At 36.1% G+C, this 13,351-nt stretch overlaps 1 protein-coding gene across 9 annotated transcripts in view; it reads left to right on the top strand.

Annotated features, from left to right (window-relative positions):
* The window catches only part of LOC131027665 (uncharacterized), a 300,093-nt gene extending 292,798 nt beyond the window's left edge, over positions 1–7,295 (top strand). For 8 of the 9 annotated variants that reach the window (XM_057957732.2, XM_057957733.2, XM_057957734.2 and 5 more), the window contains 6 exons: positions 4,854–4,943; positions 5,052–5,219; positions 5,442–5,556; positions 5,769–5,882; positions 6,084–6,192; positions 6,285–7,295. In XM_057957732.2, coding sequence (XP_057813715.1) covers positions 4,854–4,943; positions 5,052–5,219; positions 5,442–5,556; positions 5,769–5,882; positions 6,084–6,192; positions 6,285–6,675 — 987 coding nt within the window. In that variant the 3' untranslated portion in view covers positions 6,676–7,295. Of the gene's footprint in view, positions 1–4,833; positions 4,944–5,051; positions 5,220–5,441; positions 5,557–5,768; positions 5,883–6,083; positions 6,193–6,284 lie in introns of those variants that run through there. The other variant, XR_009102519.2, reaches the window with a different exon arrangement.
* The last annotated feature ends 6,056 nt before the right edge of the window (positions 7,296–13,351 follow it).

Raw genomic sequence — 13,351 nt, 5'->3', positions numbered from 1 at the left:
GTCCTGGAAACCCGTTTCCCCATCCCCCTATCCAGGAAACTCGGGGTAACATAGGAATTTTTTAGTAAAAAATCGTGCCTCTTTCTACCTGGATATTATTTCTTGAAAAAAAATTTAATTATTTTTTTTATGTAAAGAACGTATTGGATGTTCGAAGGTTGCATGGTTTTGAAGATTTTCGCGTTTTTTTTCAAAGGGTTTTGGCGGGTGGCGCGACTTTCTTTCGTATTTTTTTTGGTTCTACTGACAACCTACGTTTGTATCTAAGCCTGCATTTGTGAAGGTTGTTTCGCAGGTTAGGGTTTTTGGTCTGCGCGTTTTTTTCTACCTCCCGCGTTTGTTCCCTGTTTCGGATGTTGTTCTCCTTCCCTGAAAGGCCACATTTGTTTTTCCAACGCGATTATCGCGATTTTTTGTGACCTGCACGACGGTGTCTAGAGGATTTTTGTTTTCCGCGCGCAATTTTTTCGCGGTTTTCGTGTTTATTCTGCCTGCGATCTTAGCAATTTTTTCTGGGCGACAGCATCTGGTTTCGCGATTTTTCTTCACGACTTTATTTCGCGATTTCCGTGGGTCAGGGGGCCGCGATGGAAGTTTTTTAATCCACGATTTCATGCCTACGTTAGTGAGCAACTTTGTTATTTCCGCGTGACTGGTGTTCATCTGCACGAGACCTCGTTCTTTCCGGTTGTTGCGCGATGGGGAATTTCCACTTGTTTTGCTTGCTGCACGAAGCAGCGGCGGCGGGATTTTTGTGAACAAGTTTTCTTTCCATGCCACGCGATTGGAGTTTCATGGTTTAGGCAAATTCGTGGTTTTAATAATTTTTTCCAAAAGAATTATTTGAGGGCTTTTATAATTTGTCCCTTAAAGGAAAAAAAATTATTTTTGGGTTTTTAATAATTTTTTGTCCTTAAAACAAAAATTATCTCTAGGTTTTATAATTTTTATCCATAAAAAATTATTTGTTGGGTTTTAATGGCCAGGCTTAACCGGCACACTCGAAGCGTTGACTTCAGTGGCCGGGCCCACAACAACCTTCCGTTTTCGTTAATGTGTTTGCGTTAACTGTTACTGTTCCCTTTTCCGTCCACTATTACTCCCATTCACAACTCCTGCCCAAGGTACAATTTTTTGAAACTATTTCTCCCGCCCCTGAGATCCCTATATGGAGGTTTCCCATGCAGGTAGCTTGCATTTCCGCCCACACTTCCAGACTGTGCCAACATGGGAGCTTTGGAACAGCATATCAACATCCATCAAAGCATAATGGAGGGCAATTATTGTCAGACATTGCAGTTGGAAATGCCCTAATAAGCATGAATGCAAAAATGTGAATAGCATGGACAAGGTGCACGAACTTCTTGATCAGACACCTCAGAAACATTTTGATCAAATACGTCAAAGAAATGTGGTCTCATCAAATCCTGTAAAAGAAAGATATGCACAAAATGCTTTTGTTGAAAAGTCTGCAATCTCTGCCAACATCCTCTTTGCTTAAACGAAAATGGAGCTTTGGAACAGGGTACGGACATCCATCTCACAATGAATGATTTAGCAGATGTTGCAGCTGCAACTGCATTGGTAAACATGTATGCAAAATGTGTAAGCATAGACAAGCAATGAGCTTTGTTTGATAGAGCAAATAAACAATAATAGAGTTGTCCTGATTATAGGATTTATACAAAATGCGGAAGCATAGACAAGGCACCTAAACTGTCAGAGCTAGGTTGCAATTACATGCATAACGGATCTTCTCAAGCTATAAAATCGATCTATCAAGCTATGAAATGGATCTCAGGAAGGATGAATAACATCAATTTTAATTATTTTGTTTTAGATGGGTAGTATATTATATACAATATGCAATAATGAAATTGTTTTGTAATTTTAAATTAGTTTCTGTTTATTATCCTTGCTCTAACAATACAGCAAATGATAATGTGCTATATGAAATATAAATCTTAAATAGATAGTTTCATAATTTTACCTTTATTAAGGCAACATGTGTGATATTTAGGATATTTTAATAGATATATATATGGAAAATGAGTCTTTATTGATTATTTTTTATATTTAAATCTATTTTTTAGTATATTCAAAATATTATAGAGAATAAAGTAGTATTTCATATGGATAAGTTGGGATTCTTGTATATGAGTTTGATCTATTGTAGCACAATATGCATGTGATCCAATGACAAGGAAGATTCTATGGACTAAATTGTTCATCATCCTTCAAGACTCAATGGATTTGCATGGTTGTCATTTTACAAAGAGAATAGCTCTATGGTCATTCATGAATAAAGTAACATAGTGGTTATTTTGGTGAATCAAATGTCTAAATGATGGTCATCCTAGTATAAATGGGTTATCTTCTATCTCAATTACAAGTTCAATAGTGTCTTGCCACAATGAGGTGTTAACTTGATTATCAAGGCGCTCTTAGGATGATTGCTATCTTAGTTTAAAGTTAAATAGATTTGCTTTGGTATAGCAAGATGCTACATTGTGATCATGGTATTTTCTCGTTCGCATGTGCTAGGGCTCATTGAAGTGGCTATAGCCCCTAAACTATGTTGAATAATTGTGACTCAAATGATCAGAGACTTGTGTGAGTCTATTTGTATGCGGGTTTGTGCATGTGTCGATCAATAGTGATGTTAAGTACTTGGTTAGCAGAGTGGTGGATGCCATAGTTTTCCTAGATTAGCTATGTATTTGATTACATGGTTTCCTTGCTTGCTAATGTGTTACGTGGTTTCAATGGAGAGGACTCACTCTGTGTGAAGAGTACTTGTGTACTTCTGGTCTTCAAATTGTATGGGCACTCTTTTTTTGAATGACCCATCACTTGGAAAATCTCACAAAATATCTTTCAAGGACAAATACCTTTTGTGTGCCCCTCAGTTTTGCACTCAATACACCAAAGTTCATTAGTTTCTTTATTGGATTCTTTCTCTACCTTCAACTCTCTCATCATTTCCATCATATCCCATTGTAGGGCGTAAACCATTTTTTATTCTTTGTTGTTGCTACCTTTTGGTGCTCTCATCATCATTTGTCTTCCTTTTTCCCCGAGATGATGTTTTGGATTCACTCTCGATGTCCATTGCCTAATTATACGCATTGGCATACGATAACAGACTTTCATTTTCTTTCTTATCGAAGGGGTCAATCTCTCAATGAGCCTACAGTTGTAAGCTCATACATTTTCATGTTTCCCTTGTTTGGTGTTGTAAATTTCGGTAACGATCTCATTGTCGTCCTATAGCAATTTAAACTCGGCCTCGAATGCCTTCTTCAGTGCGTACCAAGAGATTTTGGATTCATCCTCAAATTTTGAGAAACAGTCAATGGCCATACCCTATAGCATTGTTGGAAATGCTCTAAGCCAATAGTATTTGTCCATCTAACCGCTTGCTATCCAAATGGTCTCACATGGCTTGCAATGCCTTGTAGGATCTTCTTACCCATTCCTCGTGAACTTCGGTAGTTTCTGCCAATCCACATTTGGACTTGTCGGAGGAGTCACCATCTTCCTCGCCTGATTACTCCCTTGTGTCTCGAACCTAGGTGGACTATTCTAACCGCTATGTTCCAGTGCTTTCCCTACACTTTCAGCCACATACGAGTCCTTTACACGTCCACCTCTAGTGTCCCCAACACTTTGAGTACTTTCAAGTTTTGACTCATTCCTGTGCTCCCTCTATCCAAGGATCATTGATTCATATCCTCCAATTCTCGGCTCCCCTGAGATGGATAGATTCTCAATGCAGCAGAATATGTCCGTGAGTTCAAGATTTCCCTCTTTGTACTCTTCGTCTGACATTGACTGTACGGACGAGTTGTCTGCCTCATCAACAAAATAGAGTCATCCAAAAAATTAATTAAAATAGAGTCATCCAGAAAATTACTTAAGTCACTTAAGTCACCATTTCAAATTAATTAAAATAGAGTCATCCAAAAAATTACTTTATTGGACAACTTTATTTAATTAATTGATTTATTCCCTAACAAAGCCCAAAATTAGCCTATGGGAAGTAAATAGGCTAAAAGGGACACTTTTGTCTACTCTGTAGAAGGGGAAACTGTAGAACTTGAATAATTCTGTTGAATTCACTTTCAAAAAGTGGATTCTCAAGTTTGATATGGTTTTCCCGATTATTTTTTCCTCTATATTTTTCAATTGTGTTTTCATTCATAGTTACAATACTATTCTTGAGAGGCTAAATACTCCTGGATTGACTTGGTTTTCTGGAAAAACATACAGGTTCAACTGTTTGCCAAGTTTCAGGTCATTTATGAAATTGTCATCAAAACAAGTATGGAAATTTAAAGCTAATCTGGATGGCTTGCGATTTTGCTGATTTGTTCATTGAAATTTTGATGCGTGCCAAGTTAACCATTATTTTTCAGTTTGGCAAGTCATTCAAGAGTTAAGTCGTGTGATTACAGTTTTACTTTGTTAACAATGTGCATGTCAGATAGAGCATCTATCTTGATTGATTACTTATTTGGCAAGTCATTCAAGAGCTAAGTCGTGTGACTACAGTTTTACTTTGTTAACAATGTGCATGTCAGATAGAGCATCTATCTTGATTGATTACTTATTTTGCTGTTTCTATGTTAGATTTGTTTTGCAACCTTTAGTTTAAAACCCAAGCCTTTAATATAGCCTCTAATAATGCCCCTCTCCAGATTTTAATTGAAAGAACTGTAGAAAAAAAGGTTCCTTCATTGGCCCAAAACATGTCAACTCGTCATTGATGAATTAGTGCTTGTATTGAATTTTTTCTTCATTTCTTACACTTCTACTCATGCACTGATCCAGAGACATCGGATAACATGCAGAAATTCAGTACATCAGGAATGTGTAGCTCTGGATCTAATGAAGGAACATGGGCATTTAAGAATATATGGTTGGCTGTTCAGCAGGGAGAGGTATGAAGCTAGAACATTTAGATTGTTTTTAATGATATGACTTACCGTTTCAACACAATATTTTTAAAGTAGAGATCAAAATGACAATTTGGCTCACTACATTTTTAGATTGTTGTGCTCGTTGGTGGAGAAAAGGCTGGAAAAAGCACACTGCTGAATTGCCTTGGAAGACAATGTTCAATTACATATGGTGATGCTATAGTTTGTGGTAATAGTGTACGTTATAATTACTGGGGGGCACAACAAAACGTCATTGGCTTTTGCCCTCAGTATGCGGTCAGTACTTAACCTGCATATTCTGTTTACTTATGGTCTGTGTATGCTAAAACTTTAGCTTTAAAGATAAGGGTACTAAGAAACTATCATTTGCTTGCTGGATGCAATTAACGTACCAGGAGAACACTTGAAATGGTTTCTTACATTTTGTGGTAAAAAATGAAAAGAACATTTATTCAGAACTCAAAAGTGGTATCTGAAACTATTTTCTGCTTGATGTAGTTGGTATACCCAGCATTGACACTACGAGAACACCTGAAACTATTTGCTTCTTTGAAGGGCCTAGCAAATCACAACATACCAGTTGAAGCAATCCTCAATGCATTGAATTTAACAGGTAAATAATGTTAGGCAATTTTTCATGTCTAGGTTATCTAGCCCCTATATTCTTTCAGGGTTGGACCATATTTGGAGGCCATTTTCTAGTCTTCTCTTGCACTTTTCACTTCCTTCTAGTTTCAAGATGGCTTATGAAGTTTAGCATCTTTTATTTGATAGCTTGGTACATTCTCTTAAAAATCCCTGTGTTCTTTGTCCTCACAAAACCAGAGGAGGCTGACAAAAGGCTAGGACATTGCAAACCAGCTATCCATAATAAACTAGCCATTGCTACAGCAATGCTTGGAGATCCAAATACTTTGCTACTGGATGAACCAACCTGTGGTAAGAGTTTGAAAACTTGGAATTTTTCTTCTGACTTAATATATTTAACTGGTAACATGCTTTATGCAGGAAGTGTTAGTACATGTAGCACTTGCAGTTTCTAGTTTGCTGTCTTTCTGAAGTTGAGGGCTATCTTCTCAAATTTCATCATGAACTTGCGGGATCATTCAATTTATTATTAATTGATAATTTTCTGCATAGGACTTGACACGGCTAGCAAGCGGAAGATATGGACATACATTGCAGCTCAATCTAGCTCCCATGCAACTTTGATTTGTACTCAGTCTTCTGAAGAGGCTGAAGCACTTGGGTAGGAATCCTAGATGCATTAAGCTTCTCCAGTTAATGTTTAGATGATGAATAACTAAATTTCAGTGTTCCTATATATTTTTTTAAATCCAGGAAAAGAGTCGGTATACTTGTCAAGGGCCAGCTCAAATGCCTTGCTGCACCACAAGAGCTGAAACGACGTTATGGATCTGCATATTCTCTGGTAGTCATGGGTGAAACAGACAAGATGGAAGCTATCAATAATTTTGTTTCTACTTTATTTCCTCTCTCAGAAAATGAGACAAGCCATGAAGACAATAGTTGCAGTCCTGTAATGGGACAATGGAGGCAAAAAAGATTTCAAATCCAAATAAGAAACTTGTCTGAATTAGCCATGCTTTTACATGAATTGGAAATAAAGCGCCATACTTTTGGAATCAAAGAATTTATTGTAAGCCAACCAACATTGCAGCAAGTTTTCCATAGAATTATTCATGCAAATGAAGGTAGTAATCACACTTAAGCAAGCATCATTCCTTTTGCATTTAAACAATGGGGAAGTTTGTACCCAAAATCCTGTTATAGTTCAGATGTTATGTTTCAAAGAATTTTATGTGATGAGCTTCATGGCATTTTGTTTCTTGATGTCTGAAGCAATACAAGCTTCCTTCACAGCTTGTAGAAGGATGACTGACTGAAAAATAACATGAAAGTATGAAGTCAGTATATAATTGTGTAATTGTTCAACTATGGTTGTTGATAACTCGATACAATCGTTTGGAGCGAGGCCACTATATCAACAGATATCTTCTGCAGAGTGTGAAATGCAGCGTGAATTTGATAATCCAGATACTTTATGCTAGTCTTGCAGTTACTGCCTGATAGGGAGCCAAAAAGGAAGAATAATCAGGTGCAACTGGACAGCATTGGTTCTATAATTGGAAAAATTTTCCTAACAAGATTTTGCATATTGATTCTGAAAAGAAGTTTGTACAGCGGTACATATTTTATTGCCTTCCATTATTTTATTTGGGGCTGGATCCTGATTCTACTTTTTCAGGCCAATGAGTTCAAATGAATTTGTATTTTTTTTTAATTTAACTTTAGACAAAACTATAATCATAAAATATCAGTTTGCAGAAAGAGTAGTTTTTATAAATTATTTCATGTTCATGTTACTTGTTTGCAGTTAAATTGCTAATTATACTTTTACATGGATGACCAAAAATCAGCTGATTTAACAGGAAATTTGAAATCACTTAACATTTTTTTATTCTAAGAGAATGATTTATAATGACCTTCACCCTTTAATATCAAAAAACTGAAGACCAATAGAATGACATACAAACTACATAAAGAGGGTAAAAGCCAAAACAGGAAAAAAATGAAAGCATAATGAATTAGAGACATGGGGTTTCCAGTCTATTGCAAAGATTTAGAGAGCTTCTGGTAGATAAGTGCATGAGAATTTTTTCATCGGCCAAAGAAGCCAAGGGCAGACTGCCTGCTGAAAAACCATCAAAAAACCAACAATTGAGGACCATAGAGATACATGAATCAAATTTTGATATTCCTCACCCACCCACACCACCAGAGCCACCAAGCAAGCCATCTAGATTGCTCGATGCCACATTCCAGTCCTAAGACACCTGCTTTGGAGAAGTATTAACATGACTCGTTATTTTCCAGAGCCTTAAAACAAACCCAAGTATAAATACCTGTGTTCTACTAGCCAGCTCCAAAACACCACCCAAGAGAGATGGTAGAGTGAATACTCACTAGTGACTTAAAGGGTACCATTGTTATGGGAAACCGGCAGCATTTTGAGCACCGGGCACAAATCCGCACAAAAATATGTGAGGCCCTGGAGCCCATGTTTGACAACATATAATTCTTTGTTCAAAACACATATGTCCCCAATTAAAGTCAGATCTTGAAAACCCTTTTCAATCCTAGGGGCAGCAAAAATTTCCACATTCTTTAAGTGCCTACTCTTGACTGTCCCCAACAAAACAATCACTAACAGCACACTCAAACTATGCAGCCACAAAAACATTCAAATGGAGCAACAAACTTTCAATGCATTCTCTACTTTGAATTTTATCTGAGATAACCACATTCCCCAATCTATCATGAAATTTCACTAAAATCGTAACCATACAGCACAAACAACCATTGCTTCTAAACTCTTGGGACCTGGAATCAACTTGACCAATTTCAGAGAAGAGGTACCTAGGCAATGAAATATCACACAGAGACATTAGTCAAAGACTTTTCTAGGTAAATTTTATGTCACTGAACAAACACCTTTTAGCCATCACCTAATCAACCGAACAAAACCCCTCACTAATCCACCGAAACTAGACCAAAGGGAATGAAGAAACCAACATGAAGAGAACCCCACAAACCAAGGGGAAAATAACAAGTAATCCAAGTGCCTTATTGATATCTACATGATGCAAGAAAATCACCCAAACTTGAATGGCAAAAGCCACCACAACATATAAAAATAATGAATGGGAAAAAAGCTGACAAGATAGTTTGGACACAGAGAGGATGGGCGAGAGGGGACCATCATAAAACTTGGGGAGTCGGATCATCCATCAAAACTTATTTTTCAAGGCCACATGTAAAGATCACAACTGAATAAAGCCTAGGATGTTTTGCTCAACCTTGGGATTGGCCAAAAAATCACCCACTTTGTTCATTGTTCCTTGCAAGGAAATTCTTAAAAACATTTAGAGTAATAATTGATAACCTCGTTTAATGTCACTTTTTCTAAAATCCTTCAAAGTTTCCAATTCACGCAAACTTCTTTTCAAGGTTCATTAATTACATTTAATCACCTTGCACAATAATATGCTTGCAGCCAAAGTCTAAAGCCATATTAATCCAAGCAACAACTGTCATCCATTTTGTTTCAATGTTGGTTTTGTGACCCAAATAACCTCAAAGAGAAATATTTGAAGCATAGTAGATAGGCATGGATTGAACAATACCAATAAATAGAGAGAATGTTTTGAGCTCAAATTCACTAGGAATAATCTCAAAACATTAGTCAAACATAAATCGGCAACAATAAACCTTTGGTCATTGTTCAGCTCAAATCCTAATAATCTAATATATCTTTTTAATTTCCCATAAACTAGGTCGTTTGTGTGTCCCTTCATCCACAAGATGGAAAACCTATTAATATTTTTAATATTTGCACATCGATGGAGTCTTTTTCTCAAGCTAGCAGTCAATTAGTGTATCATCTAGTAGATGATTGATTTCTTGTATTGCTTGCAATGAGACATGCTACACCAATTTAAAGCCATGAAACAAATAAATTTGTAATATATATGAACACTATCAATCATCTAGTAGATGATATCTCGTAGATGATTGATTTCTTGTATTGCCTGCAATGAGACATGCTACACCAATTTAAAGCCACGAAACAAATAAATTTGTAATATGAACACTATCAATTACCATGAGTCATGCAAGTATCATATTTGTTGTAAGTGGATACTTTGATCATTCCAATAAGAAATCTAATTTGAAGATTAATTTCAAATAAAGAAGAAAAAGCTATGTTGTAAGAGACCTTTGATTGGTAATTTGTATATGATTAAGCTTAGGTAAGTTTATTTGGATTATGAAGTAGAAGTTGTGAATGATATTTGTTTGGAATCTAGATAGAAATTTTTAGTGATAAGCATATGATTTTGTTATGGATAGGACATTCAAAATGCTTATCAATCTTTATTATGTATGAACATAGGAAAAGATCCAATAACTTTGGGTAATTAGTAATTTTAGTATATTTTGTTATGAAAAATTTTCACTAGCAATTGGAGCTACATTATGGAAAACATTGTATTATTGAGTTTCAAAAAGGATCATGATTCTAATGTAAATAAACTAATTGGAAAGTTATTATTGTGTTAGTGAACCTTTAAAAAATAGCATATGTGAGGACTATTAGAAGAGTTCAATTCTTAATTTGAAAAATACTTTTGAAACTGTACAACTTTCTTATAGATTTGATCTGGTCAAGACGTCCAAATGTACAAAATACATATCCAACTACTGGCGTTCTTATTAGTAATATACAATTGATTATATACAAGGATCTGTAAAATACTCAACCTAATATGTCCTAACATTGGTAAAATAATTCTTATAATTTTAATAATAACAATGATCTTGAAGACAAGAAAATGATAAAGGTAAATAACACAAAGTATGATGCAAGACTACAATATTTTTTACTGTAAATACAGCGCCCTTTGCTCAAGATTTGCTCTCTTAAATTGCTTGTTTGTTTATGATTGTGTGTGTTTAAATAGAAAACCAACATAACCTTGAAATGGTTAAGGCTGAATAATGACAAAGTGATATCATGTACTTGATAGCAATAGAATTGATGGAAATGAAAGGTGAAGGTTTCAATTTATAAATTCATGTTGTGAAACATGGAAGGCTAAAATGTTGCCAAAATATCAAGGGTTTAGATTAGAAAGGATTTGTCGAGCAAGATGAAGTAGAAAAGTGTCATAAGAGGGTTTAATGAGAAGAATGGCTTAATTATGACTGGACAAGAAAGTTAGAGATTGTAGAATAAATGAATGAATGGGTTTTAATGACGTCCACGAGACCCAATGGCATAAGGGACCCACAGGTTCAACTTATCCTAGTTTTAGATTCTCTTCCATGCTAGATCTTCTCTTGTGAATCTTGATTAAGAGGTTTGTTGTTTTGTGAAGTCTTGACTCTTCAAAAAGCTCGTTCAGATTATCTACTTTTAATTCATTCCCAAACTGGTTGTGAATGTCTTCATACGTTGTACACTCCATAATGAAATGCCATTCTATTTCTACTGTCCTCTTGTTGCAAAACAGGCATGCTCTTTCCTCCCACTCTTCTTTAGGCACCTTCCATCTACTAGTTTCACATCTCAAATGGTGAGAACCAGTCCTTAATTGTGCAATTAGAATTTTGGCCTTACCATTGATCGCAAATCTCAAATATTTTTTTCCTCATGCGCCCAAGTAGGGTTGAATTCTTTAATATAGTACATTTTTTTCCTGCCTAGCTGGTTTAACCACGTGGCATTCCTAAATTTCTCTAAGACCCACTTTTTTATCTCCTCTTTGCTGTTGGGGCAGTGATGCAAATTTATGTCCCACTTGTTCATCCATTTGTTATTTATGACTTAAGTTTTCATCAACAATCAAAATGGGCCAATGGTGCTTATCTGTACTTTCCACCTTTTTTAAGTAGCATAACAACCGAATGACCGCTGAAGCCTCAATTGGGTACATACCAACTTCGGCCAAAAGGATCTCATCTGGTATTGTTGATTTGACTTTGAGGCTGCTGGTGATAAAATGCTTTTGCATTCTCTATTTGTCTCCATTTGAGGTTTGACATACTATTCCCCCAAACTTCACACCCATAAAGGATAACCAGAACCACTAGCAAACCGAAAAGTGTTTTCTTAGTCTTCCAATCCCACAACTCCGCTTTCCTACATCTGTTTTGAAGAAGGTATAAAGCTATCCAACCCCCTTGTATCCTTTTTGATCTATATGTTTCCCAGCTGAGCTTATTGTGGAAGTCAATTCCTAAGTATTTATATTCAACCACTACCTCCAAGGGGATGCCCTCAAATATAAAATCTACCTATTGTTGTCTCTTCAAAAAAAAAAGATCATGACCTTGGTCTTGTTGGTATTCACTTACATCCCAACTTCCTGACAAAATAACTCAAGAGCCTTCAAGTGCTCTCTCAAACCTTGTGCAGATTTTGCTATAAGAATAAGATCATCAGCATATAAAAGCAATTTCACCACGTAGCCTGCCAACTGGATACCTTCCCCATTTGTATTGTTTAACCACTCTTCAAGTTTATCAATATATAAGCCAAACAAAGTGGGAGATAAAGGACACCCTTGTTTGACCCCGATGTCACTGCTGAAACATTCAGACATTCCATCTTTAGTTCTGATTTTAGCTCTAACATGCTCATATAGTTTGTGAACAGCAGCCCTAAGTTCCTTTGGAATCCCAAGTTCTTCCATTCTACACCAAAGTTTGTCCCTAGGTACAGTATCAAAGGCTTTTTTGAAATCCACGAAGCAGCAAAAGGCTTCTTCACCTTGATTATATCACACTTTTTCAATGAAATGTCTTAGAGTAATACACTGATCAATGGTGGAGTGTTTTGAGCGGAAACCAGCTTGTCCTCTAGCCCTTTTTCCCTCTTTTTATGCCCATTTATGGATCCTACGTTCTATCATACTCCCAAAAAAAATTCCAAAGAGGGGGTTGACCATAATAGTACGGTAATTAGAAGGATTATTGACATCTCCACTTTTGTGGAGAGGAATAACAACACTAGTTGTCCATTCAACTGGAAAGTTGTTTCAGATAACTCCATTAAAAATCTGCTTGATATGTGGAACTAGGAGGTCTACTCCCCATTTTAAAAATTCTGATTGTAGACCATCAATATCATGTGCTATACCACTTGCCAGATTCTTTATACCTTGTTTGATGTCCATTACTGAAAAAAGTTCAATTGAAGTGTCAATTGTGGGTGGATTCATTTTCTCATTTGTTCGTTCATAGAGGAGTTTTGCATACTCCATCCATTGGGCATCTGTGATAATATTTTTTGTGTGTTTTTTCTTTTCTTATAATTCCCTCCAAAATCCTTTGGGATTGTGTTTCCCCAAAGCAATTAGTTCCTTCCTTCTTGTGATCACAAAACTTTCTTGTTTTGTTTTTATCAATTGTTTGTATATTAACTTGTGTTCCTTGTTTGATTCTTTCCCTCCCTTTAAGAGTTTTTTCGCAACTTTGCACTCCTCATCATACCAAGGATTAGCTGGGAATGTATTTGACACCCTCTTCACAGGTTTAGAATGCTTACACACCATCAAAGCTTTGTGTATTAAAGGAATCAACCTATTGTTGCTAACATACTATTTTTCCCTCTTCTTTCCCTTGTTCTCTATGTTGTTTTTTTCCAACTGCAAGTATTTTTCAAGAGTTGCCTTGAAAGTCTCGCGGTTTTCTTGATTTATAAGGATTTTGCCTTGTGTTATGACCTTCCTGATAGAGTGTTGGTTCTGGAAGAATTTTCAAAACCAGCAAGATTTGGTTTTTTGTCTACTCTAAGGGAGGTGGTAATTTGAAAATAGTAC

Source organism: Cryptomeria japonica, chromosome 8 (genome assembly GCF_030272615.1).
Source record: "Cryptomeria japonica chromosome 8, Sugi_1.0, whole genome shotgun sequence".
In the NCBI taxonomy this organism is placed as follows: domain Eukaryota; kingdom Viridiplantae; phylum Streptophyta; class Pinopsida; order Cupressales; family Cupressaceae; genus Cryptomeria; species Cryptomeria japonica.
The sequence above is the reverse complement of the archived record's forward strand: the minus strand, read 5'-3'. Positions and strand labels throughout refer to the sequence as shown.